The following is a 26,323-nucleotide window of genomic DNA, read 5'->3' as shown; positions in this document are numbered from 1 at the left end:
ACAGTGGTTTGTAGTTTCAGCATGTAGTTATTGCACATATTTTGTTAGATTAATACCCAAATGATTAGTGATTTTTGGGTAAGTGATTAGTGATTTTGGGGTGCTATTGTAAGTTACACTGTTTTAAAGTTTTAATTTCTAATCGTCCATTACTATATGTAGAAGTCCTTTTTTTTTTAATGAAAAAAAAACTTTATTTCAGATAAAATTAATATTTCCAAAATTAAGGATAAAGCAAACATACTTCCTTGTGTCCATTATCTTAGGTAATTGTGATTTCCATGAATAGAGTTACTGAGTATCATTTGAATATTTGCCTGTGTGTTGGAAGCGTCTGTGGCCTTGATAGCAATTCCAGTTTTTCTGAATTCTTCTTTTTCCTTCAGGCATTCCATGTTGCATTCTTCATAAAAGGTAGGATCATTGTAGTAAGCCGTTGGACATTCTTTCAATGCAGAATTTTCTTTCCAGCATTTTACTACTAAGGATTCCAGATTCCTTGCACATACGGTAAATCTTGAACTTGTTCAGAACATCTCTCTTGGGCCTTTTATCATAAATTTAGGGATCAAAACATCGTTTTCGACATGTCTGAGATGCTGTTTTGTTGGATTGAGTGCCATCTCGGCAACAGAGCTCAAGATACTGGTTTTTATATTTTGACTTTTGTGTCCTACTGCCTTGCTAAAGTCACTTATTCTAGTAGCTTTGTTGTTTAGATGCTGTGTGATTTTCTGTATAGACAATTATATTCTCAATGAACAGACTGTTTTATTTCTACCTTTTCAATCTGTGTGCCTCTTATTTCTTATTGCACTGGTTAGGACCTTCAGTACAACATTGAAGGTTGGAGATAGAACATCCTTGCCTTGTTGCAGATGTTAGGAGGAAAATATTTGATCTGTCATCATGAAAGGTGTTAGTTGTAGGGTTTTGGTAGCTTTTAATCAAGTTAAGAAAGTTCCCTTCTTAGTTTGCTGAGAGTTTTTATTCATGTATCAATGTTGAATTTTCTCAAATGACTTTTCTGCGTCTCTTGAGATGATCATTTAAGGAAGAAATAATATCAATTCTACATAAACATAGAAGAAGAGGAACATTTTTCTTTTTTTTTAAATATATTTTATTGATTTTTTACAGAGAGGAAGGGAGAGAGATAGAGAGTTAGAAACATCGATGAGAGAGAAACATCGATCAGCTGCCTCTTGCACACCCCCTACTGGGGATGTGCCGGCAACCCAGGTACATGCCCTTGACCGGAATCGAACCAGGGACCTTTCATTCGCAGGTCGACGCTCTATCCACTGCCAAACCGGTTTCGGCTAGAGGGACATTTTTCAACTCATTTTATGACTAGCATTACCAGACAAACCATAACAGCAAAGACTGAAAGCCAATATCCCCCATGAACATAGATGTAAAAATCCTCAACAAAATATTAGCAGAGAATCCAACAGTATATAAGAGGATAATATATCCTGACCCAAATAGTTTATCCTGGTATTATAAAGCTGGTTCACCATTCAAGTCAGTCAATGTAATTACCTATATTAACAGACTGAAGAACAACTATTTTTAAATTATATTATTTCTTTTAATAAGATGTAAGCTTGTTTTACTGGAAATATATTCTGTGATTCAGCTATTATTGGACTTTGTTCCTAGGTAACCTTGTAAACTATAAAAAAAATTCACTTGTTCACATTAGTTAAATAGTGTTTTGGGAGCATCTTTTTAAAAAAAACTTATTTCAGAAAGAGGGAGAGAGAGAAACATCAATGATGAGAGAAAAATCACTGATCGACTGCCCCCTGCATGCCCCTTACTGGGGATTGAGCATGTGCCCTAACTGGGAATCGAGCCCTGACCTTGTGGTTCATGGCTCGACCCTCAATCCCTTGCTGTACTGGCCAGGTGATGGCATCTTTTTTGATACCAGGTACCTGAGCAGGAGGTAGTTATACTTTGATGATTAAAACATGCATAGTTTTCTGCTTTTCAGTCCAATGGGAAGAGACAGAAAAGTAAGTAAATAATTAGCAATAGTATAGGTGCAATGATAGGAATTAACAGGGTACTATGATGAAGACAAGCAGAGAAAGCATCACAGATTAGATGGTGACAAGGAGGCCATTCTGAGGTGTTATAAACAGGAGCGATGTTATTTGTATATGATTGTTTTCTATTCCTGGCATGCTTTGTTATGGTTCAGTTTGTTTTAAAATAATTTATAAAAGAAGTGATGCACTTTTAGTGGGAGAATGTGCAAGTATCTAGGCAGTGATTAGTTTTAGCCACAATTTTTGTGGTTGTTTCTTTATTCTCTTTGTATTAGTGATAAAATTGAGGATAGATAATGAATAGAAATTTAATTAACTAACTTAGAATTACTAGGATTAAGCCACAGGTAAACCCCAACAATAGTATCCATCTATACCTTTTCTAATTTTCTCAAGTTGATGGAATAGAAGGCCTTTCACTTATCTCAGTTTCACAGTGTTACCATTTGGGAGTTGCATGTGTTATTATTGTACTTTTAGTTTGAGCAAATACTGGTTTTGCTCTAATGATGCCTACTTTGTATAAGAATGATCAACAGGATAACATCCTGATCATTATTAACTATTACACATTAACTAGTAACCATGTGTCTCTAGGTATGTTAAGCAGTGATTTCTTTTGTTGGTTAATATGCGGTCAGTCCCTTCTAAGAATATTTTGTCATGCTACAGGTAGGACTTACCTAGAATGAATTAAGTAATAGAAAATTTATTTAAAAATTTTAAGCATCTTTTATTTACACACTAGAAGCCCAGTGCACGAAATTCATGCATGGGGGGGTGGTCCCTCAGCCCGGCCTGCACCCTTTCCAATCCGGGACCCCTTGGGGGGTGTCCAACTGCCTCTTACAATACGGGACTGCTGGCTCCTAACCGCTCGCCTGCCTGCCTGCCTGCCTGATCGCCCCTAACCACCTCTGCCTGCCTGATCACCCCTAACCACCTCTGCCTGCCTGCCTGGTCACCCTTAACTGCTCCCCTACTGGCCTGATCACCCCGAACTGCTCCCCTGCTGGCCTGATCACCCCTAACCATCTCTGCCTCACCCTGCACCCAGGACCCAGGATTCCCTCCTCTGGCTGGTCATAGGCACCCGGGACTCGGGCTTCCCTCCCTCTGGTCGGCTGCAGGCACCCAGGACCTGGGCCAGCTTTGCCCAGGCTGACCACAGCCGCTGAGGACCATGGGCAGGCAGCTTCACCCAGGCCACAGGCGCTGGTGCCCGGGACCATGAGGCATGCAGCTTGTCCCTCTCCTGGGCCACAGCCTGGCTAGTCCCCATTCCTCTCTCGTGAGCTCATTTGTGCCTGGCTGGTCCTCATTCCTCTCTCATGAGCTCATTTGTGCCTGGCTGGTCCCCATTCCTCTCTCCCCAGTGTTGAGTGTCTGAGCAATTCTGGCGTGAGGGTGTGATGACCATTTGAATATTAGCTCTTTATTATATAGGGTACATTTAAAGGGGTAATAGAAGCTTGTAGCAGATTTCAGGTAATTAAGCATAAGAATTATAACTTAAAAAAAACACATAAAACCTCCAGTCTGTGATGTAGGCAATCAAACATTTCTTCTTAAGAGCACACTAGATTTTCATTCTGATTTTGTCTTGTGATTTGAGTACAACACAGCCACACTATGTATATTTTAAATATTGTTGTGTTTTAGGACCAATAATTTTTGGTATGGAAATCCCCTAAAAATATCCCTAATGGTGATTTTCTTGAAGAGGTAATACATTTTCTAGCATAATGTATAATATCCAAAGGAAAATAAATTTAATATAACTAGTATATTTAGCTTAGATGCTTAGAGTTGGAAAAAGAATTAAAGATCATCTGCTGGACTTTTGCCAAAAACATACAAAGATTTTCTAGTTAGTAGATCGCGTCTTAGGGGAAAACCCTGTTACTCTATCCTCCTCTAGCTACTGTCTCATATCTGTTTCCTTTCTTTGTAAGAATTGTTCATAGGAGCTGTTGCTACTTTCTCATCATAATTTTCCTCCTGTGTTTACTTCTATCTGACTTTTTTCTGTCCTCACCATTTCATATTAAGTATTTGTGTAGAGTTTACTAATCATCACTTTGCCATCTATTTGTCATTTTCTGTCTCCAAATTTCTTGATCTCTCAGAAACATTTGATAGAGTAGGCCATTCCATCCTTTTTAAAAAAATATATTTTACTGATTTTTTACAGAGCAGAAGGGAGAGAGATAGCGAGTTAGAAACATCGATGAGAGAGAAACATCGATCAGCTGCCTCCTGCACACCCCCCACTGGGGATGTGCCCACAACCAAGGTACATGCCCTTGACCGGAATTGAACCTTGGGACCCTTGAGTCCGCAGGTCGACGCTCTATCCACTGAGCCAAACCGGTTAGGGCCATTCCATCCTTCTTGAAACATCATCTTTTCTTGGCTTCTGTGATAATTCTAGTTTTCCTCTTTTTTCTCTGACTGTTTCCTAAATTCACCTTTGCTAGATCATCTCCCTCCCAACTTCTAAGGAGTTCCTGAGAACTATGTCCTAGTTGCCAATCTTTTGTATGTGCATTCTCTCACTAGTGATGTTTTCTATTGTATAGCATTAATACTATCAATAGTCATATAGTTGATCATATTTCCTCTAAGCCTGGACTTCTCCACCAAATTGGAAACCTGTATATTCAACTACCTCTTTGATATCTCCATTTTGATGTCTTATAGATACCTCAGACTTAACATGGATGAAAAAGAAATCGGGATTTAACCTCCTCTCACCTGTCCTCCAAATGCATTTTTTCCCCAGGCTTCCAAGGGCACTGCCTTTTTATCTAATGCCCAAGTCAGTGTCATTGAGTCTTCTTCACAACTGCTAATTTGGAGAGGCTATATTGTATTGATTTGATATCTTGGGTTTTACCTGGGCTGTGAGACTATGAGCAGTTCCCTAACCTCTGTACCTTAGTTTCTTATAATCCCCCCTGATCTTGTAAAATTGTAAGAATTAAATAAATGACTACATGTAAAGTATGTAGAGCAATTTCTAGAACAAAGCATGCACTCTCTGAATGTTAGCTTTTTAAAATATTGTTCTTTCCCTAACCTCTCTCATCCGGTTGATCTACAAGCCTTGTAGACTTTTCTTTGAAATTCTATTCCAAATCTGGCCATTTTCTTCATTTCCATACTACAGCCCCAACTACCATCATCCTCACTTTAGACAACTGCAGGAGCCTCCTAACTAGTTTTTCTGCTTCTCCTTTCACCTCCCTAAAATCTAGTCTCCATATGTACCCAAAGTGTTTTTTTTTTTTTTTAATATATTTTATTGATTTTTTACAGAGAGGAAGGGAGAGAGATAGAGAGTTAGAAACATCGATGAGAGAGAAACATCGATCAGCAGCCTCCTGCACATCCCCTACTGGGGATGTGCCCGCAACCCAGGTACATGCCCTTGACCAGAATCGAACCTGGGACCTTTCAGTCCGCAGGCCACCACCGCTCTATCCACTGAGCCAAACCGGTTTCGGCCAAAGTGGTTTTTTAAAAATGCAAATGATATCTTTTGACTCCCTGCTTAAAACAGAACACAAAATGGTCTTCCGAACTTCTTACTGTGGTCTGATGAGGAAGTACTGTCTACTGTTGTTCCACACATGCTGAGCTGCCTTTGAGTGCCATACCCATTCCTGCTGCAGAGTCTTTGCACTCGATCACTTTTTGCTTGAATCATTCTGATCTGGGTTGTTTCATGGCTGTTTATTTCTTGTCATTTGTGGCTTAATTTGAAATCATATCCTCAGCCTTTTCTTCATTAGCAGTTAAAGTTCCTCCCCACCCCCCAAATCAGTACTGACATTGTGTCTTGTTTTATTTTCTTCAAAATACATACTGCCTTGTAAAATTATCTTGTTTATGTCTTTACTTGCTTATTGGGTGTATACTACTACTAGAATGTAAATTCTATCAGAGCAAAGACATGTCTGAAGTACCAAGAATGGTGCCTGCCTGCTAGCGTATTCTCTATATATAGTGAGTGGGAGAATGAATACATATACAGCTGCTCCAGAAAATCTTTCTCAAAATCATCTTTAATGTGGTCATGAATCTTTAATATTTTAATGAGCAGCATTCAATCTTATAAGGTGGTTTAATTTCTTATAATAATGAGTAGTGTGCCGCGCCAGCATAGCTAAGGGTTCGGTGAGCCTAAGGAGAGACCGTGAAGGATTAAAGAAAAGACAGACAAGAGAATACAGCTGGGGCTTGGCGATCTCCGGTGCCTGGATGAGCACACAGAAAGACCCAGCCTGCAAGCTGAGGCTTTATTTTATAGTCAGAGAAAAACAAGGAAGTGGTCAACATGTTTACAATGTTCTTGTGAGTTTCACCTTGTTTTGACAGCACTTGCTGCACCTCCCATGCCCATTAGCTACCTAGGAAGGAACTAGGGAGGGCTATAAGGTTTAGCATAATAAGCAAAGAGGGCTCTGCCCTCCAAGCTGGGACTTGTTTATGGCTCTGCCACAGGTCAGTCTGAGGCTTAACCCTATAGCTGCTTCCTACAGAGTAGTATATAATAAGAGCTAGAAGAATTATATTTATTTTTATTGAAACAAAACCTTTTTCTATAACTTCTTCCAGTTGCCCATCAGTCCTCCCACTGAAACCGTACAGAGTAAATCTAATTGCTCTTTCATGTTATTACTGAAAAATATCTGGGGCTAAGGATCATAATAATTTAAGGCTTTTTTTAATGTGCCTAGACTCTCCAGCTGTGATGTCTTCCAAAACCTTATCATTCTTGGTCATCTTCCTTTGAGCTTGCTTCTGTTTGTCATTGTCCTTTATAAAATAGGCCTCCCAGAGCTGATATTATAAGACTTCTTTTTTTTAAACATTTTCAATTATAGTTAATATTCAATATTATTTTATAATAGTTTCAAGTGTACTGCCTAGTGATTATATGTTTATATAATTTACAAAGTAATTACCTCCCCAGTTCTCTATAAGGTCTAGTATGCACTTGGCACAATACATAGTTATTACAATACTAGAGGCCCGGTGCACGACATTCATGCACTGGCAGGGGGGGTGACCCTCAGCCCAGCCTACGCCCTCTCACAGTCTGGGACACCTCAGGGGATGTCCGCCTGCCAGCTTAGGCCCGCTCCTTAATGCTGCCTCCTTAACGCTGCCTCACCAGCCGTGAGCCCGGCTTCTGGCTGAGCAGTGCTCCCTCTGTGGGAGTGCACTGACCACCAGGGGGCAGCTCCTGTGTTGAGCGTCTGCTCCCTGGTGGTCAGTGCATGTCATAGTGATTAGTCGTTTTGCTGTTTGGTCGATTTGCATATTAAGGTTTTATTATATAGGATTATTGACTATTTTCCTATGCTATACTTTACATCCCATGACTATTTTATAACTACCAATTTATACTTCTTAATCCCTTCACTTTTTTCACCCAGTTCCTCTCATCTGGCAACCACCAGTTTATGCTCTTTATCTATGAGTCTTTCTGTTTTGTTTGTTCATTTATTTTATTCTTTAGTTTCCACATAATCGTAAAATTATATGGTATTTGTCTTCCTCTGATTGACCTATTTCACTTAGCATAATATCCTCTAGGTCCATCCATGTTGCTGCAAATGGTAAGATTTCATTCTTTTTTATGGCCAAGTAATATTTATATTGTATATATACCCATATGTGTACAGTGTATATTGTATATGTACCACCTCTTCTTCATCCAGTTATCTATTAATGGGCACTTAGGTTGCTTTCAAATTTGGGCTATTGTAAATAATGTTGCAGTGAATATAGGACTTCATATATCTTTTCAAATTAGCATTTTGGTTTCTTTGATAAATAACCAGAAGTGAGATTGCTGGGTCATAAGGTAGTTCTATTTTTAATTTTTTGAGGAACATCCATACTGTTTTCCACTGTTGCTGCACCAGTTTACAATCCCACTGAAGTGTTCTTTTTTCTCCACATTTTCACCAACACTTGTTTGTTGATTTATTGATGATAGCCATTCTGACAGGTGTGAAATAATATCTCATTGAGGTTTCAATTTGCATTTCTCTGAAGATTAGTGAAGATTGAGGAACAATTAAGCATCTTTTCATATGTCTATTGGCAATCTCTATGTACTCTTTGTATAAATATCTATTCAGGTTCTCTACGCATTTTTTAATTGGATTGTTTATTTTCTAGTGGTCAGTTGTTTGTGTTCTTCATAAATTTTGAATATTAACCTCTTATCAGATGTAACATTGGTGAATATCTTCTTCCATTCAGTAGGTTGTTTTTTTGTTTTGTTGATGGTTTCCTTTGCTGTGCAAAACTTTTTAGTTTGGTGTAGTCCGATTTGTTTATTTTTTATTTTGAGGAGATATATCCAAAATAGTATTACTAAGAGCAATGTCAGAGAGTTTACTACCCATGTTTTTCTTCTAGGAGTTTTATGGTTTAGGGTCTTACATGTAAGTTTAATACATTTTTAGCTTATTCTTGTATATAGTGTAAGAAAGTTTTATTTTTTTATATATAGTATATATGGTTTTATTTTTTTTGCATGTATCTGTTCAGTTTCCCAACACCGTTTATTGAAGAGGTTATCTTTTTCCCATTGTATATTGCCTTCTTTATCATAGATTACTTGACTATATCAGCATGGGTTTATTTCTGAGCTCTCTATTCTGTCCCATTGATCTATGTACCTGTTTTTATGCCGGTACCATGCAGTTTTGATTGCTACAGTATTGTAGGATAGTTTGATATCAGATAGTGTGATACCTCCAACTTTGTTCTTTTTTTCTCAATATGGCTGTGACTATTTGGGGTCTTTTGTGATTCCATATAAATTTTAGGATTATTTATAATAGTTCTGTGAAAAATGTCATTTGATAAATGAATTCAGTAAAATAGCAGGATACAAAATTAAAATAATACATCTTTTTATAGCAGACTAGCATTGCGTTACTTTTGTTGACAATTGTGTAGTCAGTCCATATTGAGCCTTCAGAGAAATAAACTCCTTTCTTAATTCCCACATAAAATGTTTTCAGTATTTTGCCTATTCTGTACTTTAATTTCCTTTTTTTTTACTACATCTCTGTTAAAATTAATTTTGCTAGTTTCCAGGTTTTAAGAACCATCATTTTCTCATTTAACTATTAGTTATGCTCCTAGTTTTGTATCTAGCAATTACTACTACAGTGGGGCCTTGACTTACGAGTTTAATTCGTTCCGTGATGGAGCTCGTAACTCAGATTATTCGTATGTCAAATCAAAAAGTGAACGAGTGAGACACGTGATGCTGGGCTGATGTTGTGGTGTTCACAGTGACGTTCACTGCGCCAACTAGCGGCGGGGTATCTGAAGCTGGCTCGTAACCCGAATTTTAGCTCGCAACTCAAAGCAAAAAAATCAGCCGAGAGACAGCTCATATTTCGAAAAACTCGTTAGTCGGGACACTCGTAAGTCAAGGCCCCACTGTAGTATACTTTTAATAATAGTTAAATCAAGCAATTACTAAATAAGTATAATTTCTGGCATAACCCACAGCATTAATGAATTTGTAATAAGGAAGAATCTATTGCTGTCCAGGATCTTCAGTCTTTTTTTTTTTCCACTTTATTTATTTATTTATTCATTTATTTATTTATTTATTATTTTTTTAATCCTCACCCGAGGATATTTTTCCATTGATTTTCTTTTTTTTTTTTTAAATCTTTATTGTTCAGATTATTACATTTGTTCCTCTTTTTTCCCCCCATAACTCCCCTCCTTCCAGCTCCCACCCCACCCTCCACCCTCACTCCCCACCCACTGTGTTCATCCATAGGTGCATGATTTTTGTCCAGTCACTTCCCGCATCTCCCACACCCCTTTTCCCCCCAAGAATAGTTAGTCCATTCCCTTTCTATGTCCCTGATTCTATTATAATCACCAGTTCATTCTGTACATCAGGTTATTTATTCACTTGATTCTTAGATTCATTTGTTGATAGATGCATATTTGTTGTTCATAATTTGTATCTTTACCTTTTTCTTCTTCTTCCTCTTCTTAAAGGATACCTTTCAGCATTTCATATAATACTGGTTTGGCGGTGGTGAACTCCTTTAGCTTTTCCTTATCTGTGAAGCTCTTTATCTGACCTTCAATTCTGAATGATAGCTTTGCTGGATAAAGTAATCTTGGTTGTAGGTTCTTGGTATTCAGCACTTTGAATATTTCTTGCCATTCCCTTCTGGCCTGCAAAGTTTCTGTTGAGAAATCAGCTGACAGTCATATGGGTATTCCCTTGTAGGTAATTGAGCCTCTTTCTCTTGCTGCTTTTAAGATTTTCTCTTTGTCTTTTGCTCTTGGCATTTTAATGATGATGTGTCTTGGTGTGGTCCTCTTTGGATTCCTTTTGTTTGGGGTTCTCTGCGCTTCTTGGACCTGTAAGTCCATATCTTTCTCCAGGTGGGGGAAGTTTTCTGCCATTATTTCTTGAAATAGGTTTTCAATATCTTGCTGTCTCTCATCTTCTGGCACTCCAATAATTCTGATATTAGACCGCTTAAAGCTGTCCCAGAGGCTCCTTACACTATCTTCACACTTTCGGATTCTTTTTTCATTTTGCTTTTCCAATTGGGTGTTTTTTGTCGAATCTTTGGTTTGATTCTTGAGCTCCTCTGGTCTGCTATTGGGTGTAATATTCTTTATTTCAGTCCGTGTATGCTTACTTTCTAATTTCTTTATCGTAGCATCGAGGGTCTCATTAGTTTTCGTGAGGCTCTGCACAAATTTATGGCAAGCCCTCAAAATTGCGATTCTTAGCTCCATATCCTCCATTTCTGTCATGTTTTTTTGTCTCCGCATCTTTTATGCTTTCTTGGTGCACCCCCTTGTGGTCTCTGTGCGCAGTCTTGTTCTAGCCAAGCCTTAATTGTTGTAGTTAACACTAGAGGGATTTGACCACCAGGCCGACTGGCTGTAGGAATCAGCTGTGCGGATAACGTCTGTCTTCTGGGGAGGCGCTAATCCAGCCTTTGCCTGAGGCGATCGGCAAATGGCTGTGCGCAGGGCTTGGGCGGGGCGGGCTCAACAGGGCGGGGGGAGGGAGCCGCTATGGCCGCTCTCAGTCCGTCCCCAGGGGTTCTGCCTCTCTGTCCCAGCAACCGCTGCAAACCTCGGAGGGGCCGTAGCCAGACAGTCCCGCTTCTCCCGTTTGAGTCTGGGTCCCTAGAGACTTGCCCGGATCTGTAGCCCAGAGTCTGAGACTCACTCCTGATTGAAAACGACAACCGCGCCCTCAGCCGCCAGCCCGCTTTGCGCGCGCACCACCTCACCACCGCACCACCGTACCTTTAAATTTTCCACACTACGCCTCCTCTGAGCGTCGGAATGCTGTTGTTTTTGCTTCTAGTTGAAGAGTCTCTCCTCAGCCAGCCTTCCTGTGGTTCTGGTTGATGTCCGTTCCGACTTTTAGTTGTATTTTTGAAGTGGTTGTTTACGGCGGCAATCTCCGGTGTTTACCTATGCCGCCATCTTCGATCTCTCCAGGATCTTCAGTCTTAAAGACCAGAGAAAGTGGCTTTAGAACAAATTTGAAAGGAAAGTAAATTTAATTTTTCTATTAAAAATTACAAAATCAGATTTTTTTGTTATTTGACTGTCACCTAAAGATTGAGGGACAATTCATTGTAAATCAGGGCAGAGGCCAACAGTGTTTAGATAGAGAACTGCAATTTGTGTGCAGAGCTCTGGAGGGAAGAGAAGGTTATGGACCCTTTAAGAACTTGAAGACTTCGTTGTGGCTCAAGTTAGGAAAAAAGGTACAAAAAGAAACTTCAGTGAGAAATGTGGCTCGAGAAGTAAACAGGTGCCAGCACATCCGGAGTTCTGCATGTGGATTCTGGCAGTGAGACCTTGAAAAATCATGTAACCTCTCAAACTCAGTTTTCTTATTGGTGAAAGGATATAATAAAACCTCCCTTTCCCGTTGCAGTAAAGTTGAAGTGCATTAAAACTCCGCAAATGGTTTCTGATGCATCATAATCTTAAAAAATCATTATAAATAATTTAAATACCCTTTATCTGGTGGAAAGTTTATCATTGGGCCATTGAATAAAAAGCATAAGTTGACCAAGGATATTGTTATTTACTAATTTTTTTGACTGGCCAATATTTTAGAGGCATTGTGAAAATTTAGTGAGCTAATCAGTCAGAATATTTTGTTATTCTATTGCCCAGTATTTAGAAAAGCCAGAAGACTGGTCTTAGAAGTTATAAGAGTCTTTATTTGGCTTCATGCAAACAGTATGCTAATTGTATAGAGATAGCTTTGCAAATGCATATGATACTTTTCTCTGTGAGTAGACTAGAGAGATTTTTGGAGGGTATAGTTCTAAGACTTTTTTTGGGTTTTCTTCCAGCTTTGTGAATTTCAATAAAATACACATGTATCAGTTCTATTGATTTGTAACTTAGAAGCTGCATTTAGCTATTACAAATTACACTTTTTAAAAATGCTGGAAAATAAAAAGTTGAGTTCACACCATTCAAGCTAACTGCTGTTAATATTTTAGAGGATTTTCTTCTAATTTTTCTCTATTTGCATATAATCATCAAACCCACAGAAGGGTTTATTTTAAATGATAAAGGTACAATACCTTTAAGATTTAAAGTAAGAGGTAAAAGTTGAAGACTTACCTCCTCACTCTTTTTCCACTTCTCAGAGGTATTTACTATTAATACCTGCTTTTATTCATTTTTTTCATCTGATGACTTCCTGTTTGAGTCTTAGCCATAACAATGGGGGGAGGGTGGGGTCAGAGGATTCAACCAATATACAGTGGGGCCTTGACTTACGAGTGTCCCGACTAACGAGTTTTACGAGCCGTCTCTCGGCCGACTTTTTGCTTCGAGTTGCGAGCTAAAATTCGGGTTACGAGCCAGCTTCAGATACCCCACCGCTAGTTGGCGCAGCGAACGTCACAGTGAACGCCAAAACATCAGCCCAGCATCACGTGTCTCACTCGTTCACTTTAATGATTTGACATATGAATAATTTGAGTTACGAGCTCCATCACGGAATGAATTAAACTCGTAGGTCAAGGCCCCACTGTACTTAATAGATATTACTTTAGTTGAACTTTATATCAATCTCATTTGATTGGCAATATGAGTAACATGTTAAGGAAATCTATGACTTCATTGATAGTTTTTGTATTTAATTCATTTTTATATTTAATTTAATCAGCTGTTTAATCATTAATTGTGTCTGCAATTTGATACTACTCAGTGTCACTACAGCTGCTGCCTTTGGAGCTTGGTAATTTTTATACTTGTTAGCTTTGGCTGACATGGAGTAAGTTTACTGCTTACTTCACATTAATTTACCAGTTATGTCCAGACTGTTTTTTTCACTAAAATGTTTAACTGTTACTTTCACTTTGTAAGCACAGATGTGAAATTTCCTGCTACAGGTACCATCTTGTTTTATAACTTAATTACAATATGGTTTTTAGGGGTACATAACATTAACATATACATTTAAGTCCTCTTATCAGGGTTAGGACTGTCAGTCCTGTGCAGGTAATATTTGGAGTTGATTAAATGAATGCCTGATTTTAGATTAATAACCAAATGTATCTTTTCTACCTCTTTAATGTGACACAAATAAAAACAAAATATAGCCCTAGCCAGTTTGGCTAGTGGATAGAGTGTCAGCCTGTGGACTGAAGGGTCCCGGGTTTGATTCCCGGACAGGACACATGCCTGGAAGGCAGCCAGTGGATGATTCTCTATCCCTCTCCCTTCCTCTCTGAAATCAATAAAAAATATATATATTTAAATAAACACATATCTAAGACCTTATTTTTGACCAATATGTTATCATTAAGTAGAGTTTCTTCTACTGGCTGATTGTGCTGGGCCAGCACAGCCAAGAGTTCAGTGAGCCTGAGGAGTGGCGGTGAAGGATTAGAGAAGACAGACAAAGAGAATACAACTGGGGCTCAGTGGATTTCCGGTGCCTGGATGAGGACACAGAAAGACCCAGCCTGCTAGCCAGGCTTTATTTTATAGTGAGATCAAAACAAGGGTAGTGGTCAACATGTTTACAATGTTCTTGTGAGTTTCACCTTGTTTTGGCAGCACTTGTTTTGGTAGCACTTGCTGCACCTCCCACAGCCTATTAGCTACCTAGGAAGGAACTAGGGAGGGCTATAAGGTTAAGCTTAATTAAGCTAAGAGGGCTCTGCCCTCCAAGCTGGGACTTGTTTGTGGCCCTGTCACAGGTCAGTCTGAAGCTTAATCCTAGAGCTGCTCCCTACAGCTGATAAATGGATGGGAATACCTGTGTGTGAGATTAATAATGCTGTTTATGAAACATGGCTTACTTCCCATTAGTTTAGCACAGATTTTCAACTAGTAAGTTGTAAGAATTTTTAAAACATGCAATACCTGACTACTGAGTCAGGGACACTGACCTCTTTTCCCTTAGATTGTGAAATAAGAAAATGACAATAGCCAACACAACAGTGGCCTTCCTGTGTGAATGACCTGTCTTAAACCATAAATATATAGGTCATATAATAAAGTTGCATCGTATCAGTCATGTTGCATAATAATGTTGCATCTGATTGGTTACCAGAAATACTTATATCTAAATACAGACGCCTGATTTTTTAAAATATATTTTTATTGAATCAGAGATGAAGGGAGAAGGAGAGATAGAAATATCAAAAATGAGAGAGAATCATTGATCGGCTGCCTCCTGCATGTCCCCTACTAGGGATTGAGTCCGCAACCCAGGCTGTGCCCTGACCTGGAATTGAACTGTGACCTTCTGGTTCATAGGTCAATGCTCAACCATTGAGCCACACCGGTTGGGCAGACACCTGATTCTTTTAAAAGTCACTTTGAAGCAAAAAGGTTAGGTAATTACTATTGTTATTATTTTTTAAATCAAAATTATACCTATTTTTTGTTAGAATAGCAAAATATATTTTTGGTGTGCTGTAGAATTTTAGTAATTAGTTTATATGTGCTATGAGATGCAAAAGGTTGAAAATTGCTGATTTAGCAAGATCTGATCTGATGATCTAAGAACATGTGACCATTCTTTAGGGAGAAATACCTAAGGCACCTTTTTATTTTTTTAATATATTTTTATTGATTTAGAGAGGAAGGAAGAGGGAGAGAGAGATAGAAACATCAATGATGAGAGAGAACCATTGATCGGCTGCCTCTTGCACATCTTCTACTGGGGACCGAGCCCACAACCCAGACAGGAGCACTGTCCCAGAATGGAACCGTGACCTCCTGGTTCATAGGTCCAACGTTCAACCACTGAGACACGCTGACTGATGATGATGTTAGACCAGGGGTGGGCAAACTTTTTGACTGGAGGGCCACAATGGGTTCTTAAACTGGACTGGAGGACCAGAACAAAAGCATGAATGGAGTGTTTGTGTGAACTAATATAAATTCAAAGTAAACATCATTACATAAAAGGGTATGGTCTTTTTTTTTTTTTTTTTTCGTTTTATTCATTTCAAACGGGCCAGATCCGGCCCACTGGCCGTAGTTTGCCCACGGCTGTGTTAGACCAACAGATGCTATAATGTATTTTTGAGGTAAGGTATAATGATGAATTCTTAACATGATTTTTTTGTTTCCTATTCTCATTTTTTCTGTCATCTGAAACTTATTTTGTGATAGTACACTTTAAAAAATCATCTTTATTCAGTATAGACATTTAAGAATTTGTGAAATTGACATAATTCTCATTACATTTTACTTTTTTCTCTCTGCAGTAGATTAGGGCCTGGCATTTTATTTTCCTATGAAATCTTAATAAAAAAAACACTATTCTTGCTCTGGCCGGTGTTTCTCAGTGGTTAGAGCATTGGCCTGCACACCGAAGGGTCGTGGATCGATTCCCAGTGAAGGGCATGTGCCTGATTGCAGGTTGGATCCCCGGCCTGGTCTGGGCACCATGTGGGAGGCAACCAATCTATGTGTCTCTCTCACATCAATGTTTCTGACTCTCTCAACCTCTCCCCACCCCCTAAAAATCAATGAAAAAAATATACTTGGGTGAGGATTAACAACAAAAACAAAACAAACCACTATTCTTTTGTTATAGATGTTTTGCCAGATATAATAATTGGTACAGTTGACTGGGTTTCATTGTGTACTAGAGGTCAGGAAGCCAGTAGTGTACTCCTTATATCAAGCATTATCTGGTGTTTGCGCAAGTCCATTGGACTTTTTTGGCTTTATATAATCTTTACTTACTGATATGATTTATGATATCTACCTATTTATTTTTAAACTTCAGGCAAGTAGGATAAACTGTGTTGATCTTCTAAAATAATTATCTACTAGGACTTGTATGGGTTTGGTGAAATCCTGGCTTACTATATTCCATCCCAAAGTAACGGATTTTGAAAAACATTGTGCTTAGTATCATCCCCTATTTATGGGAAACCTATTCATTCTTATTGAATATCAGTAATATTTGTACCCTACATTCCCTTTTATGTATTAGACTAGAGGCCCGGTGCACAAATTCATGCACAGGTGGGGTCCCTTGGCCTGGCCGGTGATTGGGGCCTATTGGGGGCTGGCCAGCAAGGGGGAGGGACCACAGGAGGTTGGCCAGCCAGTCAGGGGCCGGCCGGCTGGGGTGAGGGGCCACAGGAGGTTGGCTGGCTGGGGGAGGAAGGGGCCTTGAGAGGTTGGCTGGCTGGCCCCCTCCAATCTGGGCTGATGTGGGGGGGGGGGGGGGGGGCGGCCAGCCAAGAGTAGGGGCCACAGGAGGTTGGCCGGGCAGGGGAAGGGGCTGTGGGAGTTTGGCCGGCCAGCCAGTGCCGGTTGGGGAGGAGCCGCAGGAGGTTGGCTGTGGGAGTGCACTGACCACCAGGGGCTGCTCTTGCATTGAGCATCTTTCCCCTGGTGGTCAGTGTGAGTCATAGCGACTGGTCGACCCGTTGTTCAGGTTGTTTGGTTGTAATGGTCGCTTAGGCTTTTATGTACTAGTATATAGATACACAGTATTTGCATGTTGATTATTTCCTTATTAACACTATATATACATATATATTTTTCCCCTCTTTTTTTACCAGTTTCTCAAACAATTAGGCCTGCATCCTAAATGGCAATTTGTCGATGTATATGGAATGGATCCTGAACTCCTTAGCATGGTACCAAGACCAGTATGTGCAGTATTACTTCTCTTCCCTATTACAGAAAAGGTAATTGTTAAGATATAAAGTTTTCAGTAAATGCAAAGTTCTCTTTTATTGTTCTATTAAATATTATGTTCTTCTTTAACAACAAATGACTCCCTTCTTGCATAAAAAGAAGAAATCTAGGGAGCAGGGATACCTTAAATATCTAGTTTTATTGAAGAGATGATATTTAGATTTTGATTTATAGACTGACAATAAAACCCTGAGTTAGTCTTTTAAACTTGTGTAATTTTCTTCTTTTAAAAAATTTAGTGAGCCAAAACCGGTTTGGCTCAGTGGATAGAGCGTCGGCCTGCGGACTGAAAGGTCCTGGGTTCGATTCTGGTCAAGGGCATGTGCCTGGGTTGCAGGCACATTCCCAGTAGGAGATGTGCAGGAGGCAGCTGATCGATGTTTCTCTCTCATCGATGTTTCTAACTCTCTATCTCTCTCCCTTCCTCTCTGTAAAAAATCAATAAAATATATTTAAAAAAAAAATTTAGTGAGATTGCCTCAACTATGGTTTGATGTGACATTTATTCACAATTTGATGTGTATACTTTAAGAATTTTTTATTGATTTTTGGACAGAGGAATGGAGAGGGAGAGAGAATCATTGATGTGTCAGAGCGGAACATCCATTGGCTGCCTCCTGCATGCCCCCTACCAGGGATTGAGCCCACAATCCAAGCAGATGCCCTGACCGGGAATCGAACCAGTAACCCTTTAGTGCACGGGCCATCAACCAGCCAACTGAGCCACACTGGCCAGGGCTTGATGTATATACTTTAGAAATGTTAAGTAATATGATGATCTTAAATCTGTCTTAGAAAATATATGAATAAAGAATATGTTCAAATGTTCAATGTATAAGATATGTAAATTTAAAAATATATGTAAAAAGAAATCTGCTTTTTTTTAAGGTGATAGGTATAACTAATGGCATGGGTTACATTATTTTCAGGATAAACTTGATTTGGGTGGAAACACTAAGATTAAACATAGTTTAATTGGCAGATTTAGGATGTGTTGGAATTATAGATAGCTATTACATTTCTATTTAAATTCCAGTCACTGTATTTCAGGCCTTCTAGAATGATGTCATATAGATATATGTATTATGGAGCCAGAACATTAAGTTCATTTTAATACAGCTTGTAAGTCCAAATCTTTCTGATTTTTATTTAAACTTAGAAACAATAGGATGAACTTGGTAGTTTTAAAAAATGAAGTAAATGTTTGGGAAGATATATGAGAAATGAGGTGTTGATGATTTGGCATAAAATGCTCAGATCATCTTATTTTTCAGTAATAGAAGGAGCTGTGTCTCACAGAAATTAAAAGTTAGGCTTTGCTCAGTCCTAGAAATTCCTGGATCATTTTCTTTATACCAAAACTAATTAACCTCAGTTCAAAATAAAATAAAAAATACTGCAATACTTCTCTTTTTTAGTTAGGAGTGCTGTAAAACAAATTAGTTAAAGAAGGGATATTTCTTCATATTAGCTGTTTGTACTATTCATAGAAATTTAGAATGAGAAATTTCTTGTGGTTATCCAGTATTAGACTGAACACCAACTTTTAGTGGTGAGGTTGTGATTATCATGGAATTTGAGGTAGAGTAGGACAAATACTTAAATTTATACTCTTCTACTCCAATGTTAACTTTCCCTTTCTTAGATTGCTAAAATAAGCAAGTAGATACCTACCTCAGGATCCCAATTATAAGGAACAGTAAAAAAAAAAAAAAAAAAAAGTCAGCTTCTTAAAGCTTAGGCTTTTTTAGTTGGTGTGATATAAATGTGAGTCTATATCTGAATTGGAAATTTTCCAAACCATTTATTTTTATGATCTACTTTTTTTTAAAGGGATAAGTAGGATTTGCTCTTTATTTAGTGGGTCATCAGTATTAAAGAGAGCTTGTTATCCTTATCAATAGGCCTTCTTCATATAAATGGATCATTAGTATAAAAAGCTTATTGTGTCTATTGCTAGAAAGAACATACACTTCTATAAGTTATTAATAGATACTGGTAAGTACTAGAATAATTGATAAATAAATAAAGTAGAAATAAAAAGTATTTCTACTTTTAGAAATACTTCCATAAGTAGCGAATATAGTGGTATCTGTTACTTTCTCATGTCTCTTACAATTTGGTAGGTTCCCCATTTCAGCTCATAAGTGACATTAAAGTTACCCAAGGATATCTAGTGGATGTTTTAAGAGATACAAAGTGTTTTGGTCTTCTGTGTTCTAATTTAGGAACTGATTATGTTGTTGCAAATGGCTTAAGCGTATTAATAGCAAAAGAACTGTCATGGGTACCTCATTACCCTTTAATAAATAAAGTGAATTATGGTTTTAAATGTGTACTTTATAGTTGAGTTTACCAGCCAAGGAATCATAGTTGGAAAGGCTATAAATTATTTCTTTCTGATATTTTGATTCTCTCTCTTCACCATGTGTTTTCACTTTGGTCTGCCATAATTACATTTTATTTTTTTCTAGACTTGCTCTGTATCATTTTATGATTTTTCTTCTAAGCATTAAATCTTGTGAAGTTATCAAATATTTTGCTTTGTTAGCAAGGAACAATAATATTAAACAGCAACAAGAAACTGAACTGTAGAACCATACAAACATAACAGGATAAGACCTTACTATATTGAACATTTCAGTTTTTATCAACTGAACTTATATGAATGAAATAATGGTTCAGAATTTATTATGAAAACATAACTACCAGTTTGTACTTCTTAATCTCTTCCCCTTTCTCACCGGGCCCCCTAACCCCTCTCCTCTCTGGCAACCATCAGTCTGTTCTCTGCATCTTTGAGTCTGTTTCTATTTTGTATGTTTATTTACTTTTTTCTTTAGATTCTATATATAAGTGAAATCATATGGTGTTTGTCTTGCTCTCACTGACTTATTTCACTTAGTATAATACCCTCTAGGACCATCCTTACTGTTGAAAATGGTAATAATTTCATTTTTTTATGGCCAAGTAGTATTCCATTGTATATATGTACCACAACATTTTATACAATTGTCTATTGACAGGCCCTTGGGTTGTTTCCATATCTTGGCTATTGTAAATAATACTGCAGTGATGGACACAGGTTAGAAATGAGTGAGGAGAATTAGTGTTTGGATTTCTTCGGATATATACCCAGAAGTGGAATCACTGGGTCATAAGGCAGTAACATTTTTAGTTTGTTGACAACCCTCTATATTGTTTTTCCTAGTAGCTACACCAGTCTGCATTCCCACCAACAATGCACAAGTGTTCCCTTTTCTCCATGTCCTCGCCAACACTTGTTGTTTGTTGATTTATTGATGGTAGCCATCTGACAGGTGTGAGGTGATAACTTAGTGTGGTTTTAATTTGCATTTCTTTGAAGATTAGTGACTTTGAACATCTTTTCATATGTCTCTTGGCCATCTGTATGTCCTCTTTGAAGAAGTGTCAGTTCAGTTCTTTGCTCATTTTTTAATTGGATTGTTGTTATTTGTTTGTTTTATGGTGAGTTGTATGAATTCTTTATAAATATTGGATATCAACTCCTTATGAATACATCACGGAATGAATTAAACTCGTAAGTCAAGGCCACACTGTATGTTCTTCCATTCATTAGGTTGTCTTCATGTTATTGATGGATTCCTTTGTATGCAAAAACTTTTTAGTTTGATGTAGACGGTACAAAAAAACAAAACAAAAACTGTACTTTTGAAACAGGCAGTTGACCAGATTTGGCCTGTTGGTTCTAGTTTGCTGACTCCTTACTCTATTGGAATTTGAAAACTATAGACAAAACAATAAAGTCATCTTTCTACTCTCCCCTTCTGCTTCTCCTCACTCATTTTTAACCTTTTGAAAATAATTTGTCAAAGCTGCGCAGCTAATAATGGCAAAGCAAGGATGTGAACTCTGGCAGTCATATGTAGAGCTCACACTTTTGACATTCATCATTATGCCATAGTGGTTTTACAACCAGTTATTAGAAATAATGGTGAATGTTTGTTCTGAATATTGTATGCTTATAAATATAGTGTGAATTTTGTTATGATAGGATGATTCAACTATATAGAAATATAAAAAGCAGAAAGTAAAAATCCTCTAGGAATTTCTTATCCCAGAGATAACCTCTGTTAAATTTTTTTATATCTTTTCAGATTTTTAATAGATATATAAAATAAATATTTAAAAAATATAAATAAGAACTTTATTAATGTATATTGACCTACAAGAACTCTATAATCATAGATAAATTTCTAAGTAAGAATATGTAAATCTACTTTATTCTTTTAAAAGTAGTATTTTAGTAAGATATCCCATACAGTTAGAATTTTTGAAGTTTTATGTTTAAGTCCTTTTTAGTATATTATTTTCATATTTTGACTATTGGCTTTTTCTTTAATAGTATGAAGTATTCAGAACAGAAGAGGAGGAAAAAATAAAATCTCAGGGACAAGATGTTAAATCGTCAGTATATTTCATGAAGCAAACAATCAGCAATGCCTGTGGAACAATTGGACTGATCCATGCTATTGCCAACAATAAAGACAAGATGCATTTTGGTAAATAACTTTTCACTACTGCTGTTTTCATCCCTTAAAGCAGTGGTTCTCAACCTTCCTAATGCCTCGACCCTTTAATACAGTTCCTCATGTTGTGGTGACCCCAAACCATAAAATTATTTTCGTTGCTACTTTATAACTGTAATTTTGCTACTGTTAGGAATCCTAATGTAAATATCTGATATGCAGAATGTATTTTCATTGTTACAAATTGAATATGATTAAAGCATAGTGATTAATCACAAAGCAATATGTAATTATATATGTGTTTTCTGATGGTCTCAGGCGACCCCTGTGAAAGGATCGTTCGACCCCCAAAGGGCTCGCTACCCACAGGTTGAGAACCGCTGCCTTAAAGTATAAGCTAACTTATTGAGCACTAGGTGGTGCTCTAATTCTTTCTTTCAAAGTACTACATAGACTATTTTCCTCCCTTCTTTCATTTATAATGGGGATTCCTATACTGTTAAAAGAACTAATAATCCTTCTCATTCTTTTATATTGTTGATAAACGGAGGTTTAAGAAACAAACAACTTAAGCCTTATCATTTAGGCCAATATTCTTACATGCCTAATTTACCAGTGACAGGGTTTTACCTGAAAAATAGGCAGCATGCTTCTAGTATTTTCATATACCAGTCTCTTTGAGATATCAAGCCTTTTTAATTTTATCTTCTTTAATATTCTCAGAATCTGGATCAACCTTGAAAAAATTCCTAGAGGAGTCTGTGTCAATGAGCCCTGAAGAACGAGCCAGATACCTGGAGAACTATGACGTCGGTACCTTCTATTTGTCTTGATTTTATATGTGGGCAAAGTTTTATGGGATTGTAGATTCAGTTTGGGGGTTTGTCTTGAAGCTGTCATTTTGAACAATTATGGATTTGGTTGCATCCATTAAAAAGGCGTTTTTTTATGTTTCAGGCAATAGTACTGAAATATCCATAAACTACTGCTTCATTTCTATATCCAGAGCTGAATGAGAGAGAAAAAGCAGTTTGTTTTACAAGTTTATAAATATCTTATGATAGACTATTTCTCACCATTCCCTCCCTCCAATAAATATATGCTCTGAATTTGGAGTAAGGCTGAAGACAATGGAAAAAACAAAGGTTTAAGGGTAGATGTTAGGTCATACTCTTCTTCTTTTATCAGCATAGTATTTTTGCATATGTGAAGACAGGCCACAAAGTCTAGTTTTAAGTGATTGTACCATTTCATAAAATTTTTTTAGAATGGTATTTCAATTTTATTATTTTTGAATTTGTTTTTCTTTTGAAGGCATTTTACCTTTTTTAAAATTTATTGTTCAGTTGTACTTGACATACGATATTATATTAGGCTTTCTACCTGTTGGTAACATTAAGTGAATTGTAAGTTCTTTGAAATTAGAAGCAGTGTGGTGTATATATACTCAGCTAGAACAGTGCTTTACGCAGAGTTTGTTCCCAGTAAATTTATTGATTTGATTATTTATTTTTACCATTGTAATATAATTTGACTATTTTAAATTGTTTTTTTTCTTTAAAAAACCTGCAGAGCTCATAAAACATCTTCATTTTACATAAAAATGAAATAACACAAAAGTCAATGGTATCTCACCAATGAGATGTGGCCACCATTGATATTTTTTATAGGGAGTATATATATATATATATATATATATATATATACACTTTTTAAAAATGAATATTTGATAACACTGTAATATTGTTTTATAACTTGCTTTTTTCACTTAACTTACCACAAACGTATTATATACCAGTAAGTATATATTTGACATCATCATTTAATGGCTGCATAGCTTTCCATTGTGTACTATTTTACTTAACCAATAAATTATTGTATTTTTTCCTCTTTTCACTGTTTAAAAAATACAACCAGGTATATCATTGTAGCTAAATCTTTGCAAATATCCATAAAGATATATACTTATATACAATTATATGTAAATACATAAACTTATAGAAGAGAATTTGCTGGATCAAACAGTGCATGTTTTTAAGGCTTTGATAATTATTGCTAAATTGCCATGCATTGAGATTGTACTTTCACCTGTAATTTACTACTTTGCCTATTTCTCTTCATCTTTGCTAATAGAGGGTATTATAAGAGCATTTTTTTTAAGTTCAGGAAACTAAACTCTCTAGCTTCTGATAAATGCATGCTTTTGCTCCACATTTCTAAACTGCTGCCTGAAGCTGCATGGTTAAGCATAACTACAGCCAGAGCTGCAGAGGAGCATGTAACCTGAAGAAACAGATGAGCTAAGCTTTTTCCATCTCTGTCGTGAGATGCTTACTTCATTCTAGTCTCAGTTGAACAAAGTGTTAAATGTCAGTCCTAACAATTAAGTTAGGATTCCCACTTGTACCTGGAAATTACAAATAATTCAATATTCAATATCCTAAGTCTTCAGAGATTTGTGGGTTGGAAAGTACAGCAATTCATTCTTAAATATTCTTAAATACTTCAAATTAAACTTTTCCTGAATTTACTTCAATTTGTTGTTTCATCAGTATTTAATATTGTTTTCATTTAAAAAGTAGGATATAGTCATTTTCCCCCCTATTAATACCTTGCATTCCTATTACAGGCTATTCGAGTTACTCATGAGACCAGTGCCCATGAAGGTCAGACTGAGGTATTTCACATTTTTCAAAACTCCTCTGCCATGTGTAAATTTAACCACAAGGTTATTATATAACATGTAGTTTTAAAAAATTCATTGGACTTCTTTTTTTCCTTTGAAGGAATTGGCTCTTATGTAAAAATTAGTCACGAAGTAGCACAGAAACACATTTTGACAGATTGTTAACAGGCACATTTATATCGGCCATCTCAGTTTGTGTGTTGTTTGCTTTGGGTAACTGATGGCCTGTGACTTCCCTATAACAGTGATTTTCAACCTTTTTCATCTCATGGCACATATAAAGTAATTACTAAAATTTGGTGCCACCCCAAAATAGATATTTTTGCCAATCTGACAAAAAAGATAGGTCTAATTTTGGTTCATTCATACCAGACAGCTATTGTGTTGGTTTGTGTCATTTTTTTATTTATAAGTCTAAGGGAGGAGAGATCAATAGTCCTGACTAAATAGGTATTGCATGTTTTAATAATTCTGTGATTTTGAAAATCACTGCCCTGTGAGATTCCTTTGACTTGAAAATATTTTGAGAAAAATACCTGCACTGTAGTACAGGTGGGTAACTTGTATAATTTTTAAGAGTCTTTATCACACCCAGCTTCTAGCAAAAAGCTGCATCATTCTCTTTGCTCAGTAAATCTGTTTGGGGCAATGTGATGATCTTCACCATCTTTATCCTATTAACTAGTTCTTCTAGGTTGCCTCTCCTCCTCTCACCCCCTTGTTTCATTCTAATGGTTTTTCTCATTCCCTCCTTCCATTTCTTCTTTCCTTCTCTCAACCTCACACTCCCACTCTTGGGGGAAGTTTGTGAAGAGGTATTTTAATCTAAGTGACTATAATTTAATTAAAGTCATTTGGTATATTTATAACACATTTAATACCAGAAGATTATAGATATTTTTCTTTTTCACCCCATGTGTGACTCTAAACCATACTTTTTAATGTACAAAGCTGACATTGCCTTTATGTCTTAACAATATTTTTTAAATACCTGATTTAAAAATGGTGAACTTAAATATTCCTACTACTAAAAATTTTTTAAGGAGACAACAATTTGATACTATAGTATAACACCAATTTTTCATAGATTAAACTGGATAACTGTGAATGTTTATAATAAAACCATTTAGGAATTTAACACTAATTCTTCCTGATTATATCATACCTTCTTGGTTGCTGTCAGGTTCTGCTTTCAGAAATGTGGACTTTTGTTTTTTTGACTGTTTACACACAGACACACATACATACAGACACACATGCACGCAAAGAATGTCTAAGTAGCTCCAGACTGGAAATTAATGAAATGCTCTGTTTTTTTTTTAATTGCTTTATGTGATCCTGGTATGCTTTGCTTTTTTAATTTTAATTTATAGTGTTAAACCCTAGCTGATTTTACTCAGTGGTTAGAGCATCAGCTCGTGGACTGAAGGGTCTCGGGTTCAATTCTGGTCAAGGGCACATACCTCAGTTGCAGGCTCGATCCTGTTAGGGCGCCTGTGGGTGGTAACCAGTGGATGTGTTTCTCTCACACTGATGTTTCTCTGTGACTCCCCCCACCCCTTCCACTCTCTCTAAAAATCAATGGGAAAAATTATCCTCTTATGAGGATTAACCAAAGAAAAAAAATTATAGGGTTAAAATTAGTAATGATGATGATCAGCATGAGATTTGTAAACTATGAAAACAGTTATTTGTAATAAAGGAACCAAATGCTTTAATACTTGTTTACTTTTTAAAAAATGTCTTTAGGATACTTCTCTTGCCACCTTTTAGTTGCTTTATCCAAATTACAGTTTTATTGCCTCATGTTAAATAAT

At 37.0% G+C, this 26,323-nt stretch overlaps 1 protein-coding gene across 3 annotated transcripts in view; it reads left to right on the top strand.

The window, feature by feature from the left end:
* Positions 1-382: 382 nt before the first annotated feature.
* UCHL3 (ubiquitin C-terminal hydrolase L3) overlaps positions 383-26,323 on the top strand; it is a 53,347-nt gene continuing 27,406 nt past the window's right edge. For 2 of the 3 annotated variants that reach the window (XR_011470757.1, XM_070408933.1), the window contains exons 1-5: positions 383-414; positions 17,171-17,299; positions 21,697-21,853; positions 22,544-22,629; positions 24,450-24,497. Coding sequence is in view for 2 of the 3 variants with exons in the window: in XM_070408933.1 (XP_070265034.1) it covers positions 17,225-17,299; positions 21,697-21,853; positions 22,544-22,629; positions 24,450-24,497 (366 nt within the window). In the remaining variant the exon portion in view is untranslated. The remainder of the gene's footprint in view (positions 415-17,170; positions 17,300-21,696; positions 21,854-22,543; positions 22,630-24,449; positions 24,498-26,323) is intronic. The other variant, XM_070408934.1, reaches the window with a different exon arrangement.

The sequence above is a fragment of the Myotis yumanensis genome, unplaced genomic scaffold (genome assembly GCF_028538775.1).
Source record: "Myotis yumanensis isolate MYYU_CA2020_CCGP unplaced genomic scaffold, mMyoYum1.0.hap1 SCAF_3, whole genome shotgun sequence".
Lineage (NCBI taxonomy): Eukaryota > Metazoa > Chordata > Mammalia > Chiroptera > Vespertilionidae > Myotis > Myotis yumanensis.
This window is presented reverse-complemented; position numbering and strand designations above follow the sequence as displayed.